At 49.7% G+C, this 16,674-nt stretch overlaps 1 protein-coding gene across 1 annotated transcript in view; it reads right to left on the bottom strand.

Moving 5' to 3' along the window:
• MXRA5 (matrix remodeling associated 5) overlaps positions 1–1,858 on the bottom strand; it is a 23,946-nt gene extending 22,088 nt beyond the window's left edge. The window contains exon 1 of the mRNA XM_021683725.1: positions 1,671–1,858. Within this exon, the coding sequence (XP_021539400.1) occupies positions 1,671–1,858 (188 nt within the window). The remainder of the gene's footprint in view (positions 1–1,670) is intronic.
• Between the last annotated feature and the right edge of the window lie 14,816 nt (positions 1,859–16,674).

Below are 16,674 nucleotides of genomic sequence, written 5' to 3'. Positions count from 1 at the left end.
AGCAACAAAATGCACAATGACAGTCTCATGAATCAGAGAAAGTGCTGAGAGAGAAGAGTGATCTTATTGATTGAAATGAAAACATGGCATATGGATTCATGTTACCAATTAAGCCAGATGGAAGTAACGTACGTCGGTGCAGGGAAGCTATTCCTTAACTGGTTTTCTTTTTCCTTTACTCTCACACCACAGCATCTCAAAATACTATTGCCATCAAAAGGAAAAGAAAGCATCTTGATGTCTATGTTCTATTCCAGCGGCCAAGCATTTGGGGAGACCGTAATTCACAGTCTTTACCATTTAGAGTTCGTTAAAATGCAACCCGCAGAATCTATGTTCTAACTGACAAATTAAGTTTCACCTGTAGGAAATATTTCCATGTAAAGACGAGTACAGGGAAAATGTCACAGAAATTATGAGGTATATACAACTCGACAAGCCATGGTCTAGTGGTGTTGCTAGGATCAAGCCATCACACCGTTAACCTTGTGGTTAACGTGGGGCATCTTCCCTGCCCCGGTTTTCAACCGGAAGGCCAGTAAGGAAAACGCTGATACTCCAGACCCTCAATACACAACAGGGGGCACATTCATGTCTTCTGGGCGGGACACACAGCGGAAAACCATTTCCTCCACCACCCCCATTCTCCCACTTTCTTGGGGAATCCACGAAGTACCTTCAACTCTGTGCTCTGCCAAGGGGTCAGGCTTGAGCGACAAGGTGGTGAATCACAGCAATATGGGACAATATGCTGACAGTGGTTCACGAGGGCAACGATCTCTGTTAATTCCCATTCTCTTCTTCTACTGCTGCTGGCCTTTATAAATGCAAGAAGTTCTTTTTTTTTTTTTTAGACTCTGTGCTATAAGATGTCCAAGCATATGTACAATTATCTGTTCATTGACTCAGGTTTGGCCATTTCATTTTACTAAAACGTCCCATCAGTGGCCAGTCATCAAATCCTAAATTATTTTTGTTGTTTTGTGGGTGGTTGAAAATAGCTTATGTATTTTGTTGAGAAAGTCCAAGTAATTGTTTATAAACTTACACATGAATACCTGTAATTCATAGCAACTAATATTTATGTACAGGAAGCATTTCTGCATATGAAACAAAATTTTAAAATAAAGGAGTTCTATCTGAAATGCTGCATAAAAACATCTCTTAAAAATATCCCTATTTTAAAGAGGCAAAATCTGCAACAATTCTTTTATTTCCCCAAGGTCACAATCGCATCATCCGGATAACTTACAGAATGTCAGAAATGTCCAATTTATTTTAAAATTATGTTTAATAGCTTCTGAGGTCTATTTAAGTAAGTCTATTTTTATATTTAGGTCTGTGTCTGATACATCAGTTCGGACCTATTATCTGGAAAATAATCGTTATCACGGGAAATCTCTGGACACACTGCAGTTGTTCAGGATGCTGGTTATTAAGCCTTGTGATAGTGATTGCAGTTCATGGATAAATTCAGATAACCGCCCCCAAAGGATTTCATGTAGTATAGTTAACATCCATCACCCCCGATTCTGCCCATATCGAGGTACACAAAGCTAGACAGAGTGACACAGAAAGGAATAAGCATTTGCAGTTACGTCAATGAGCACACATGTATGAAAAAAACAAGCAAAGAGGCTGAAACTGTTCGGTAAGAATGTGGTACAAACCCCAAATTGATTCTTTCCACATGTTTAGAAATCCCAGCGGGCACAGAAGCCAAGGAGCGAAATGTGCAGTGGACCTCGCTAGGAACGTAGCAGGTGCAAGGGTGAGGACAGGCGAGCGTGGGTCGAGGATGTCCCCAGAGCAGGATCAGCACCACGGAGAGTGCTGGCCAGTGCCCCTGCCTTGGCATCTTGTCGGGGTGCGTTATCCCTGGACACCTGTGGGGGAACCACAAAATGATATCCGTTTATGGCCAGGTCGATCTTATGCTCAGCAGATGTTGTTTCAAGTGTTCATTGTGATTTGGAGCTTCCCAAGACATCATATGGTATCCTTCAGTGACACAAGGTATCTGAGCCAAGAAACACGAAACTTACTTTCCTAATCTTTCCCCGTTAACTTTAATCATTACGTAGGATGCAAGGTAACTGCTGATTTTGACACTACGATTTGGAAATAGTGTGTGATGAGCGAGGGTAGGGAATACACACACCGACACACTAAAATATATATACATATGTGTCCAAATATACATATGCGTGTATATATATTTGTATATATGTAGAGAGGAGAGATACATTTGTGTTTCTATAATAATAAAGTAATTAAAATAACTATGTGTCTGCCTCCAATGTCAATTCCGAGCCATTACATATTGTACGTATTTGAAGTAAAAAAAAAAAAAAACTTATCAAGAGTGTCGTTATTAAGAGTGTTTCCCTTTTTTAGTGACATTATTTAAAGTTTTCAATATATCTTCTGAAAGTGTTTAAAGGGTTCACATTCACTAAGGAAAAATGTATTCCATTATATGTGGGTTTGTGTACTATCCTTAATTTTATTTTTTTTTCTTGGAAGAGCCACAGGGTTACCACGATGCACCATCGTTGTTCATCGGGGACACAATTTATAAAATGTGACATTAAATGACGAGGAAAGTAAGTACCTGATGACATATATTCAGGCAAAGGAAAAAGATCAGTGAAGTCATACACACAAAAATGGAAATGCTCGGATATTTCAAATAATAGGCTGCCTCAGCTGTCTGGTTTAGAATACCCGTGGTTATTTATTTTTTCATGCATTGGCCATCCCTTAATCATTTTATATGTTCGTCATCTCTTGAATGAAGTTTACTTAAAAATAGTAATGCACGTGGAAAGTAAAGTGCACAACACAGAAACGCGCCTGCTCTGGGCAAACGCTAACTGCTGATACCAAGCTCATGCGCTCGCACAAGCTAGGGGCATCCCAAATCCGGAGCTTTTCCGTCCTTTAAATCACTTCCAAATAGATGTTCTTTTAAGCCCGTGTGCGTCCTCTGTTTGAGCTGCGCGTCAAGCGCTGACGGTGCAGACAGCCCTGCGGGAAGGAAATTCAGGCTTCACCTCTGCGCTCGGTGGCGAGAAGGTTCCTACAGCCTCACGGAGTGCAGCCTCCCCGGCTGCCTGCGCGCTTCCCCTCGGCGCTGGGCTCCGCCGCCCGCAACGCGCGCTGTGGCCATGGGCGGCCCCGGCCCCCGAGTGGCGACGTCTCCTCCGCACCCTGCGCTCTCGCCAGGTCCTCCCGAGAGACCGAGAGCGCGCGCCCCCCGGGAAGCTCAGGCCTGGCGCCGCGGGGGGAGGCGCCCTGAGCCAGCAGGGCCGCCGGGGCCCGCGGGGAACCCGGAGAGGCTGGGCCGGGGCGGGCTAGCTGGCGCGGCAGCCCTGCGCCCTGGCCGGCTTCCAGCGCCGCTCCAAGGAAAAGTTGGGCTTTCCCGGAACGCAGCTCGGGTGGCCCGGCGGGTAGCCCCTGCTGGGACCCGCACACCAGGAGCCGTCTCTCCCGGCTGACGACTTCTCCAGCTTCCGTGCGGCTCAACCCCCAGCGGGCGGAGGCTCTCCCCCTTTAGGAGGAGGAACAGGAGAAACTTCAGCGCAGGGCGCCGAGGAACTCTGGGGAGGCCCCGCAGCTGTGCTGTCCCCTCCAACGCAGGGCGGACTCGCTTTCACTTGGAGGTCCCCTGGGCACCTCCCTGGAAACCAGGGATGGGTCGGAGCGAGATTGCCAGGTCAGGGAGGCAAGGGGTAAAGGAGAAAAGGATCCTCTCGCCAGATTCGGCTTCTCTCCTGCCTCCGCAGTGGCCCCTCAGCCCCAGTGCCAGGGACACTGTCATGCGTCTCTTCGCCTTCGCCCAGCCTTTCCCTTGGCCGAACCCCAACTCCACCCCCGCAGCAGGGTCCGCGCCCCCCCGGGCGCCCAGGCTGCCCTTGGTCCTCACCTGTCCTTCGGAAGCCGCGACACACGGGAGCGGGGCGCCCTGAGCATCCGCGGGGCCGGGGCGCGCGAGTCACCGCCGGGGGTCCGCCGGGGCCATGCCCTTCCCGGGCCGGGGGCGAGGCAGCGAGGCTTCCCAGCTCGGCGCGGAGAGCCGGATCCCTTTTATTCGCGTCGCCGAGAGGCTTCCCCGAGTCCACGCCTCGGCCCACCCCCACCCTGCCCTGCCCCACCCCGGGGAGACGGGGCGCGGGCCCGAGCCAAGGGACCCTGGCCGCGCGCGCTCTGCGCTCAGCCCTCCTCGCGCCTTTTCATCGCGCCTCGGCCCGGGAGGGCACGCCTCGCCCGCTCCGGCTGGAAGAGCGGCCGCGGCCCAGCGCGCGCAGCTTTGGGGCAGAGTGTTCCTGGTCCCGGAGGCAGTCCGGGGACCAGGGGCAGCGGGAGACGCAGGGAGCGCGCGGCGCGCCGCGGCACACGGTCCGCGCCCCGGACCGCTCTCCCTAGCAGGGCTGGAAGGACGCTTGCTTTCTTTCCGGGGAAGGGAGAAGGAGCAGGGTTTGCACTCCTCCGGGCGGGACGCAGTTTTCTCTGGCAGCTTCTCTGCACCCGTGTGCAGGCGGGAGCCGGCTGCGCCCCGCCGGCAGCCCCCAGCTGCAGGCCGCGCTGCAACGTGAGACCCGCGGCCACGCCCTCCCGCGTCTGCTGTTGCTCCTGGACGCCAGCCTCTCTGCAGCTGCCAGAGTCCTGCCAAAAAGGTGGAACTGCGCTCCTCCCGCCCCGAGGAGCCTGCGGGGGCAGCGCCAGGGCGGGGACCTCTGGGGACCCTCGGGGTGTTGGCTGGGGGGACGTGGGAACGAGCTGGGGAGAGGGCAAGGGACAAAAGCTGCAGAGAGCGGTGCGTCTATAACTCAGAAGGGGAGGGAAGAGAAGGCCGTCTGCCTTCCAGAGGGAATCAGACAGGAGGAAGGTAGGAAGGGCTCAGGTGAGTACAATCATCAGCGGAGGACCCCCCCCCCCCCCCCCCCCCCCCCCGGGAAAAAAGGATAGAGCCCCTGTGAAGACAAAAAAAAAAAATGTGTCCAAGGGTCAACAGCGAGGAACGGAACATTCCAGAGGTCCTGGTAGAGCCTGATGCATGCCCAACACTCTACCACGGGCTTTTAGGAGGTGGCCTCAAAGGAGCCCGGGGCTGAGTTGCTTCTGATGCATGGAGTCTGGGCTGCCTCAGTTTCTCCTAAGAAGCACAGTGTCCAGAATTCCTCTCTGCCCCTTGCCCAGGGTGGCGTCCACAGCTAGGAAGGTCAGCGGTAGGCACTGTTTCCTAAATGGGTTGACTCCCTGGTTCTGTAGCGTTGGTTTTCAACAATGTGTGTTGACATATTTTTCAGAGACTAGTTTTAGGGATTCTCTTTCTGGGAGTGCCCCAAACCCACCAATTGGATTTATAAAAGTGTTGTCCCCAGAACATCTTCTGATATTTATTGATTGGATTGCCATCACTCTACTCAGCTGAACTGGAAACTCACATCATCCTCCCCATATATCTCTTCCGTGGGACCTCATGGTCAACTAGTCGCCAGGTCAAGTGGATCCTGACTTGGAGGAATGGGTGGGCCCCCACGCCCAGCTCTCTCGCTGCCTTGGTAGGGGTACTCATGTCTAGCCTTCTGGTACTTCTGTCGGCCTCTTCCTCCACCAATTCCTTCTTTACTAAATCTCCAGTGGGTTGCCCAAACAGGGACGGTTGCCATCATCCTCAAAACAAGTCCTGAAGTTGCCCGTGGGTGACATGCCAAGGTCTTCCCAGACGGTCCCAATGACCTTGCATCTGCTGGCCCGCCTGGTTGTGAGGAATTGGTGGAGATTCCACAACAGTCTTCTCTTCCCAGTGTCCATGCATGTTCTCTTCTTGAGGTACTTGCTCGAGTCCGTTCTTTGCTACCCCTACCTTCATAATCTCCTCCCCAACTTCCTGTCACAGCATCTCCCAACTTTCCTGCCCACCCATGTGGCCTTTTGCTTAGTTATGGCGAATTACTTACCCGCTTCTAAATAAATGGTAACATTCTGAAACCTGGAGACTGGCATGGAGGTAAGCATACGCCAGGGGCTCAATGGAATGCATGGACAGAATGAAGGACCGGATGACGTTCAATTCTGCTAAGAAATGTGTAGATTAAGTCAGTCCATGAGTTATACAACAAATGCATGAATATAGTGTTACAGATTCTCAGTGATTCTGTAATTTTAAAAAATCAATACTTTGGTGCATTTAATCCTTTTGTTTTGACTTTGGTCTTGGCAGCATTGCCTGCTTCCTTGGTGGTTAACTCCATGGGCAGGAACCATGTTTTACTTGAGCCTCCACAAGTGCCAACAAGGTTCCTTGAATGCAGAAGGCTTAGAGATGCATGTCGGTTGAGTTAAATTCACCTGTTTTTCCCTTTTGCACTATGGTGCAGGTTAGGGAGGGAAGAAGATGAAGGGCAGGTCAACCAGCTAGGAGAGCTTGTAGCTACCTCTAATGCGCTTGGAGCAGAGGAGTGGTATTGACCTCACTATTGGCCAGAGTCCACTGGAGTCCAATGCCATGTGCCTTGATGGATGCATGGTGCATGTAGCCATCTGTCAGATATTGCTTTCCCGTGTTCTTACATGAAGTGGCAGTTCTCACCTTGAACTAGGATTTTGACAATAGATACACTACGGACTGGATTGTGTCCCCTCCAAAGCCATAGGTACAAGCCCTACCCCTCCATGGGTTGGTATTAGGAAGTGGGGCCTTCGGGACGTGATTGGGTTTAGATGAATTCACGAGGATGGAGCCACCATGGTGGGATTCGTGCCCTTGTAAGTGGAGGAAGAGATCGGAGGTTCCTATCTCTGTCCACCATGTGAAATCACAGAGAGAAGACAGCCATCCATAAGCCAGGAAGAGGGTCCGCTCTGGGAACCAGATCTGCCGGCCTCTTGACCTCGGACTTCCAGCCTCCAGAACCATGAGAAATAAATATCTTGTTGTCTAAGACCCCCAAACTATGGTATTTTGTTACAGACGCCCAAGCTAAGACAATGTACTTGGTCATGAGCTCTTGCCTACTGTGGTCTTTGGTCTACAAGCACAAAAACGTGGTTTTTACAGGCCCCGTGGTACCATTTATGGGGGCAGCGACTCCTGTGTGCCCAGATGCCCCGGTCGGCAGGCTGGTAGCAGGCAGCTTTCGGAAGGCGGATACATGGGAAAGGCATTACTGAGATGTGTCTGCTCTTGAAATTCAATGCTCTGCACGCGGGCATTCAGAAGGAAATCCTAATGGCTTTGCCGGACCAGTCCCCAGCCTCCAACTCCTGTCCTTGACCAGGCTTTTCTTTTTAGGAACACGGGGATACGAAAAGTTCATGGCTCAGAAATCCCTACAGTCCTTTGCTGTGGGGAACCCCCCATCCGTGAGCCTGATCTGCACTGTTATGAGACCCTTAGGACTGTTCCTCTTGTTAGAAGGGTATAGACTTCCCCTGGCATGGCAGAGCAATTGGTAACTGAGTCAGACGGCTGGGCTCAAGCTTCCCCCCTCCTCCTGCTTGCTCTTTCTTAGCTGGGTAGCCCAGACCATGCCATTCGCCCTCCCTAAAATCAGCTTTTCCAAACATAAAAGAAGGATGGAGTGACGCCCACCTGTCAGGGGTAGGGTATCAACACATCGAGATAGGGCGTACAGAGAACCCAGCAGCTGCCCCGTGTCTGTGTCAGTATCTACCATCGGGTGAACCTAGCCTCACTTATTTTTAGTGCATTCTCGTGGCTTTCATCCTCCTTGCCCCCAGTCTTTCCCCAAACACAGGATCTCGGGGATAGACTGGCAGTTTCTTGGATGAGGTGACACTCATAAGGGCTGTGGTTTTTGAATGGGAGAGTTTAATATTCTAAGAGAGGCCGTGCATGGCCAGGGAATGACGTGGCTCTTTGCTTAACAGGGACTTTTAACGTCGCTTCTGGGTCACGTGACTGGCCTCCATTTCCCCCACCCCCCGTCCCCCACTGCTGTCTGGCTGACCGTCAATCCTGTGGGATGACCCGGAGACAGAGAAAAACGTCTACTCAGGAAATGTCTACTTGCATAGCTGGGAAATCCCTTGGGGTGCACGGATCGCTGGTGGGGACGTATCTTTATTGGAGCAGAAACAGACTCCGTGGAATGTTCCATGGGAAACTTGGCCCCCCGTGTGTCTAGGGTAAACCTTCAGGGAGGTTGCAGGCTACTGGCAATCTTGCCGAACGCGAGGGGGTATTTGTGCTCCGTCTGTTCATAGATACAGGAGTCGGAAATTGCGTGCTCAGTTGCCTACACTAAAATGCTTCCCGATTTTCTCAGCAGCGTGACTTAAAGCGGCGTAGCCTGCCGAAGGAAGGAGAGGTGTTTGTCGGAGACACTCTGCAAATCTCCGAAGCACAGCGGGGTCGTCTTTGCAAAATGGGCTGGAGAAAATTCTGCTCAGCTGGGAGGGCAGCAACGTACAGAAGAAGCATGGTGTGTAGATGCGAAGTCTGGGAAGCCTGTCGTGGCGGACGCGCTAGAAGGGGTTTCTGGGCAACACAAAGGGTATCGGTCCATCACTGCCCCTCAGCTGAGCAGAAGCGTCTCGAACAAGGCAAGTCATGGACACACACATGCTCCTTCCCTCTGGGTCTCCGAATTGCGCTTGGTGGAAAACCACCGCAGGGGGATGAGGTCATGGAATTATTCCTCCGTCCTACCCCCCTGCACACTGCACAGGCCGGGGGCAGGCAGACGGGGGCAGGCAAGGAGATCTCAGCACTTTCTAAAGCATCCCCTCGAAGACCTCAGCTCTGGATGGCAATTTGGCAGAAACCGAGATCCGGCTCACGTTTCAAAGTAAGAACTGCCGAAGGTCTCGACTTTGACTTGAAAATATTCATCTGAGAAAGATGTCCTATACTTGAGGAATATTCAACATGCTCAAAAAGGGTTGTGAAGACTTTTTTTTGGGAACAAGACATCTTGGCCTGTGCTCATGCTAACTCTACGAGCCCAGTTCGAGCTGCCTCTTAGGAATGCACGCCAAGTCTCTTCGAGGGCATTTCCGGGGGAAGCGCGCTCCTTTAGAAGCTCCTTCTGAGCTCTGAAGGCTCGTAGGACCCAGGCCTCCAGTGGGCCCCCCAAATTTCACCTGTGGATGCATGCATGCAGGCAAGGCTCCCGATTTTTGGTGATGTCAGGTGCAAGGAGTAGCCTCATTAATGGACAGAAAATGTGTTACGGAGAGAGTTTAAGTCACTCTGGAAACATACAAGTAGGAATAAATCCTCGTGCCCAGTGGCCCTACCCTGCATGTCAGGAAAGAGAAACATGCTGATTTCCCCCTGGTGGTCAATGTCCCTGCGTGTTTGTAGGCAAAGCAGCTTAGGCATCCAAAGACAAAACAAAACGAAAATCCGAACCAAAACAAAACCCCAAACCAAATTTCAAAGTCATCAAATATGCTTCGGAATGTGGTCCTTAAAGATGTAAATAGAATTCACGTATGAATAAAGCGGAAGGAACGCTCGCATTCTTTGCCGGAACAAACCCTGGGTGTGCTGGTAAGCCCACGTCCACGTTCCCCAAACTGCCAGGAACGCCTGTCGAGTTTTGCCCCAAGGCAGCCTTCTGCTAGAGCCCGCTTTCTCCTGGGCTGAAAAGGGGAACACGGCTGCCCATCTTTGGAGAGCAACAGGTTCACCAAAGCCTTCCCCATTCTCTGACACCTTTTTGTACCTTGGTATATAGAGAATAGGGTCCAAGAATGCAGACTCTGTTCTCCTAAACATTCGTTGTCCATTCTGAGGGTGTGTGTGTATATGTGGGAGAGTCTCTCTCCCTCTTATATTGGCCTTGTTCTTTCCTGATTCAACCGGGCCAGTTGCTGCCCCAGGACCTTTGCCCTGACTGTGTCTGTTTTCAGATTGCTTTCCTTTCAGCTCCCCCCATGACCTCCTCCAGCACCTTGTCCTGGTCTTTGCTCAGTGATTCCCTTTTGACAAGTCCTGCCCTGACCACTGCCCCTATACTTTCCAGTCTCGTCCCCTGCTTTATTTTTCTACAGTCTGGAGCCGTGCAGAGGCAGGTGCACCCTAAGAGAGGCAGACGAGGCCAGCAGCTTCGAGTCCAAGGTTAGCGTTCCCAGGGACTGCATGGTTTTATGATTCCCAGAAACATTAACAGGACCTTCTCAGTACCCACTAAACCAATTCGTACTTCTATTGCTTTCCTAATTCGAGCTGAGTTGTTTTGTTGTTGTTTTTTAATGTGCAGTGAAAAAAGTTCTCAATGATAGAACAATCAGGGTTCAAATATAAACCCAAATTTTTTTTAAACATTTTATTCATTTATTTGAATGAGAGAGACTGAGTGAGAGAGAGTGCATGAGCAGGGGAGAAGCAGAGCAGAGAACCCGCTGAGCAGGGAGCCCGACATGGGGTTCGATCCCAGGACCCTGGGATCATGACCTGAGCCTCAGGCAGATGCTTAACCAACTGATCCACTCAGGCGCCCCTAAAGCCAACTTTTACAAAATGGTGTCAATTAGGACAAATGATCATGGAAGACTCAGCACTTCCTAGAATAACAAAGCCAGTAGTACAGTGGTAAGAAAATGTACAAAAGAAAGCATACATTTGCTTTGTTTTCGGTCTTATTATTATCGTGAAGTACAGCGAGGTCTCCGTGAGTCTCAGTCCTTCCTGAAAATGATTACCGAGGTAAGGGTCCACATTTGTAAGCCAGTTTAAAGCCTGCAATCCTCGGGGCATTTCGTGCACTCACAGTGTTGTCAACCATCACGACTATGTAGCTCCAAAATGTTTGCATCATCCTCGAAGGAGACCCATTACGTGGTCACTCCCCATCCCCGTCTTCCAGCCCCCGGCAACCGCTCACCTTGCGTTCGCACGAATGCATGAGTTTATCTGAGACGCAAATGGAACCACACAGTACCTGGCCTCCCACGTCCAGATATTCATGCCCTCCTGCTAATGTGAGTGTCAACAGGACACCATAAATCTGATCATTGTCCCCTCCACTTTAGCGACTTTACCTTCAAACATCTGACTCTTGATTTCAGCTCAGGTCATGTTCTCAGGGTCGTGAGATGGAGCCCCATGTGCATCAGGCCCTGTGCTCAGTGTGGAGTCTTCTTGGGATTCTCTCTCTCCCCACTGCCTGCCCCCTGCCCGAGCTCTCGCTCTGTGTCTCTCTATCTCTAAAAAATAAATACATAAAATAAAGGTGCTTCTCAAAGGCACTCACTGAAAATCAGGTGGCATAAATGGTGTTTTTCAAAAATACAAAAATTTAACACAATAATCTGAGCCCCTGCTACTTCTAGTCCTAGAGGAAAGTGCAGAGCGCACGTGAATTAGGATCTTAAAACAGGAGATCCGTGCTGTGAATGAACCACCCACCGTCTCCCCACGCGTCCTGCGGGAGCATCGCTGAGGGGCTGATTTTGTTTACTGAGCCCCATACCCTGGATCCTTCAGTGACAAGCGCAGTGCAGGGATGTTATGTAACTGTTTCGAGCGGAGACTAAACGTTTCAGGACTATTAAGTAAGTAAAAAAGCAAAGTAACATGTTGATACATAACCCTCAACCCTGGGGCCAACCCACCTATTAAACACCTGGAAAATGATATCTTTTGTGTTTTTTTTTTTTTTAAGGAATACAGATAGAACATACATACTTTCCACATATGGAAACAATAACCTGCATATGTAATGGAAGCCGCGGAATTAATTGCAAGTAAGGACATTCTTGCAATCATGGGAGCGTGACCTTGATGGAGGGAATCCAGACGTCCGATGACCTGCATCCTTTTCTAGCTTTGGTTGTTAAAATCTCCGTCAAGTAACAGAAATCACAGCTGATGTGCTTAACTGCAGAATGACTGAAGGAAAAGAGATCACTGGGCTTGCAAAGGAAATAAAATGCAACAGGGGCAGTTTCCTATTTGGTTATATGTTCCCCATGGGATTTTATCACCCGGTCGGTGGCTGCATTAATTGGGTTACCTCCTTGCCAAGTGCCGGGCCAGACTTAATTGGTTGACTGTCCCCAGTGATAGGAGCTTGACTCTTTCAAAGGCAGGTGCGTTCCACATTCAGCCAGCCCCATTACCCCAAAACTCATCCCTTTGTACGTTCCATGAACCACAGGTGCACCCTGAAGGGCCAGGCAGGGTATCTGTGCGACCTCATCTGTATGGCAGCCTTTTGATTGTTATGAAGAAAACAGTCCCTGTGCTTTCTGTGCATTATTTTCTTTAGAATAAATGCATGCTTGCTCCTGTTCTGGCTGAGAGGACTTGCACCCGCCTTCGCTTATCTCCATCCTTTCAAAATGAAGCACCTGGCACTCATGGGTATATCCAGGTGGGCCCACGTCCGGAAGACTATAGGCTCTCTCCATCAGCTGACACAGACTATCAATTTAAATTTTTTTTTTTAAGATTTTATTTATCTGCGAGAGAGAGAATGAGAGACAGAGAGCATGAGAGGGAGGAGGGTCAGAGGGAGAAGCAGACTCCCCGCCGAGCAGGGACCCCGATGCGGGACTCGATCCCGGGACTCCAGGATCATGACCTGAGCCGAAGGCAGTCGCCCAACCAACTGAGCCACCCAGGCGCCCCAGACTATCAGTTTATAGGTCTGAAACGCAACATATACGCGGCGCTTTACAGGAACAAAAATGTAGTTTTCTTTTATTCGAAGCCAACCCCGTTTCTTGGCTGTACGTTCAGGCGTAAAGGGGACTGGCAGGATTTAAGTTGCCCAAGACGGTTGTAATGGAAATTGAACATCATGAAGGAAAAGTTAGTGGGTAGGTTGTATTTGCCTGTTAGCTCCCAAGGGGAACGGTGACGATTTTTTTCTGTGCAATTCCATCCTCAGGAATGCGTGTCGTTCAGTTCCCAGAAGCCACCTCGAAAATCATGGGGTCCCCCCCCCCAAGACATGCAATGCAAACAAAAGTCCAGGCGCTCCACGAGGCTAGCCAGCGTCTCCACCCCGTGTCCTACACCATGAAAACACCGAGGAGCCGCTGAGGAGTATGTGAGAAGTAGCACTGTGGCCCGTCTGCCGAACCTCATGAAGGAAACATGCTGGAGGTGCCAAGTGAGGGTTTTGCAATTGGCAGAAAGCACGGCAATAATTCTACTAAGAAATATCACGGAGAGAAGAGCAGGCAGAGAATATGTTGCCTCCGTGTGGGAAGAAGTCCGGCAACTCTGTGTACAGCATCTCTGCCCGTCTCGAGGCCACAGATAGACGGGATGTAGGTTTGCCTGTGAACATTTGATGGGATAAAGTGACAACCTTTGAACTGAACGGTTTGAGGACAGTGGGCCCAGTTTGAGGGCAGTGGGGGCTAAACCAACCAGGATCGCGCCACGTTTCTTGTCCTCCACGTGAAAGGCTGAGATGCGTCTTGTCTGTCTCGTGTTTCAGGAACACGTGGCCGTATGAACGTCCACTCAGACAAAACACGGAAAATGCTAAGTAAATAGGACTGCCTGAAACATGCAAGAGGAAATGTTTCTTTCCCTCTTCCCTCCTCTATGTCTTCTCTTCTTCCCTTCTGACTATACAAAGTGATCCCTCGGACCTGCCTGCCCATCTTGGCTCACGGTGCCTTCTCCTTGGCTCAGGACCCCGTCTCCTGCTTTTCAAGCAAGTCGGCAATGTTGGGTCAAGCCTTGCTAAGCAGCCACCTCTCTGGTTCCCTGTCTTCTGCTCCTTTTTCCATGCTCCTGAGCCCTTGTGGTTCCATTGGGTCCCCCTGCATAACCCAGGACCATCTCCTCATTTTAACATCTCCTGCCTGGCAACCTGAATTCCGTCTGCCAATTTCATTCCCGTTGCCATGAAAGGTAACAAATTCCCAGTTTCCAGGGATTAGGACGTGCACATATTCTCCAGGTGGACCATTCTCTGCCTACTCCTTCCATTTCCCTTCTAGGAACGAGGTCTCCATCCATTGCCCCATCTTCTGTTGGATTTCCCCTTCATTTTAATAGACACCCTTTGCGTATTCTCCATATTAACCTCTTGTCAGGTTGATATGTGTGGGTAGCTGGAAGGGGGTACCTTTCTGTCTACTTCATACGTTCCTTTTTTCTCAGAATCCAAATGCTTCACCAGGATACATCGAGGCACACTTGTTTTTTTCAAGGACTGTCATCTGGGAGTCATGAAAACCCAGATTTCAGGGGCACCTGGGTGGCTCAGTCATCAAGCACCTGCCCTCAGCTCGATCCTGGGATCGAGCCCCGCATCGGGCCCCCTGCTCAGCGGGAAGCCTGCTTCTCCCTCTCCCACTCCCCCCTGCTTGTGTTCCCTCTCTCTCTGTATCTCTCTCTGTCAGATAAATAAGTAAAATCCTAAAAAAAAAAAAAAAAAAAAAAACAGATTGCCAAAAAGTTCATAATCATCTAATAAAATGCTGTTAATTCTGTCGGTGTGAGAAAAACACAATTGATTCCTTTCAAAGAAGTCGGTGCATTGACTTGGTTCTCTTCATCAGCCCCAGAGTTTATTTTGTAGGCATGAAATCATCAGAGGTCGGCTCGGAGTAGAGCCGGAGGCCCCGAGGCTTCTGTGCAAGTCATTTACTTGGGGATAGAGGGCCAGGAACACAAGTTCAGGAAGTGGAGGGTGGGGTGAATCGGAGAAGGAGGGAAAGCCAATTTGAGGACACATTAGTGACTTAGCTATCAGTGCTGGCAATGGGAGCTGGACCTGCAGGTTCTCCTGAGGATTTTAAGTAATCTCAAAGCTCTGCACAGGGAGGGCAGGAGGGGAAGTTCTTTATCCATGTGCTTCTATCCCCGCATTGGTCCAGGATGGCTCCCCCTCCCTTCTGAATGTGCATGCCAAGAGCTGGAAAGATTCTTAGGACAGCTGAGTGACTCCAGCCAGGATGGGTTCTCGGGAAGCTGGGGCAGCAACAGTGTCCCCAGAAGAGGATTCAAGATGTTTGACGTGGTAGGCAACTTCTGACAGATAGTATAGATCTGATGGATCAGGTCTTCCATAGATTGGATAGATTCCGAGAGACTGATAGGTAGAGTCTTCTGATAGTTTGGATCTTCCATAGCATTTAAAATTATGATAATGCCAACCATAATAGTTATTATTCTTAGCAGAAGGGTCCTATATATATGCCACCACTGCTTGTCCACTTTTGCTTTTCCAGGATGCAATGACCTCGCCAACGTTCTGGGGAACCATTATCTCTCCTTCTCCAAAAGAGGGAAGAAAACAAACGTAATGATTTCTGCAGTCAGGAATGCTAGATTAAAGGGGCGCCTGGGTGGCTCCGTCGTTAAGCGTCTGCCTTCGGCTCAGGTCATGATCCCAGGGTTCTGGGATCGAGCCCCGCATTGAGCTTCCTGCTCAGCAGGAAGTCTGCTTCTCCCTCTCCCGCTCCCCCTGCTCGTGTCCCCTCTCTCTGTCACATAAATAAATAAAATCTTTAGGGAAAAAAAAGAATGCTAAATTAAAGTAAAAAATCTCATCACTGAGACTAGAGGTGGCATTGGTTGGGAATATTGGCCCCACTCATCTCAATCCAACAGAGGGCTTGGACTGGCTCATATGAAAAATAAAATTCAGTAATAATCTAGGGTCAGAATATGTGGACAGTATGGGACTGTGTGGGTGTTTTTGTGAGGGGAAAGTAATAAGGATCTTGCAACCTAAGTTGGTGGATATAACCATGTTAATCCATGTGGGTAGGTAGGCAGATAGATGGATAAATAGGTAGGGTGATTGATAGAGGATTAGATGGATGATAGATAGATAGATGATGGATGACTGGATGGATAGATAATGGAAGGATGGATGGATGGATGAGTGGATGGAGAGATAATGGATGGATGGATGGATGGATGGGTAGATGGATAGATGATGGATGGATAGATAGATGATAGATGATAGATAGATAGATAGATAGATAGATAGATAGATAGATAGATGATAGATAGATAGATGATAGATAGATAGATGATAGACAGATAATAGACAGCAATTAAAATGAAATGCAGTACCATATGCCAGCCAAGTACTGCACATAATGAATGAGGAAGAGGAAAAATTCTCTGCATTAGACTTCTGGGCTCCATGTAAATCAGAGATTCTCCACATTGGGGGAGAAGGTGAGTCAATTTCATATTAAATCCTTCTGGACTGATTGTCCAACTCTCCGCTCAAAACCAGCTAGGACCCCCCATGACATCGGTATTGCGTTAGCTTTGCGGGAAGGGGGAAGATAGAGGACGTGGAATGGCAAAGAGAAGCCAAACAAAACTCAGAGAGAGAGAGAGAGAGTTTGCAAGAATAGAAGCTTTTTTGTTTTTACTTAAACCTTAGTTTGCTAAACCACCAAGAGCCTGAAGAGCACAGGTTGGTGGGGCAAGATTGGATGACAGAGAAAAGGATAATCTGTTCTCGAGGACAGGTTGGGGACAGGTGGTTAGGGGACAGGAGGGCTTGAGATGTCCAGGTATAAATTTGTCAATATGCATTTGTTCTTAGGAGCCCCCAACAGACATTAGCAGGTCCTCATGAATTCATTCTGTGGCCACTGTATCTTCAGCGAGGGGAGAAGGTAGGGCCGATCCGTTGGGACGGTGCCTGCAGCAAGGCTGGCTCAGGACCAAGTGACGGATGGGGCAGAGTTACCCAGAATGCC

This window comes from Neomonachus schauinslandi, chromosome X, assembly GCF_002201575.2.
Source record: "Neomonachus schauinslandi chromosome X, ASM220157v2, whole genome shotgun sequence".
NCBI classification, from domain to species: domain Eukaryota; kingdom Metazoa; phylum Chordata; class Mammalia; order Carnivora; family Phocidae; genus Neomonachus; species Neomonachus schauinslandi.
The sequence above is the reverse complement of the archived record's forward strand: the minus strand, read 5'-3'. Positions and strand labels throughout refer to the sequence as shown.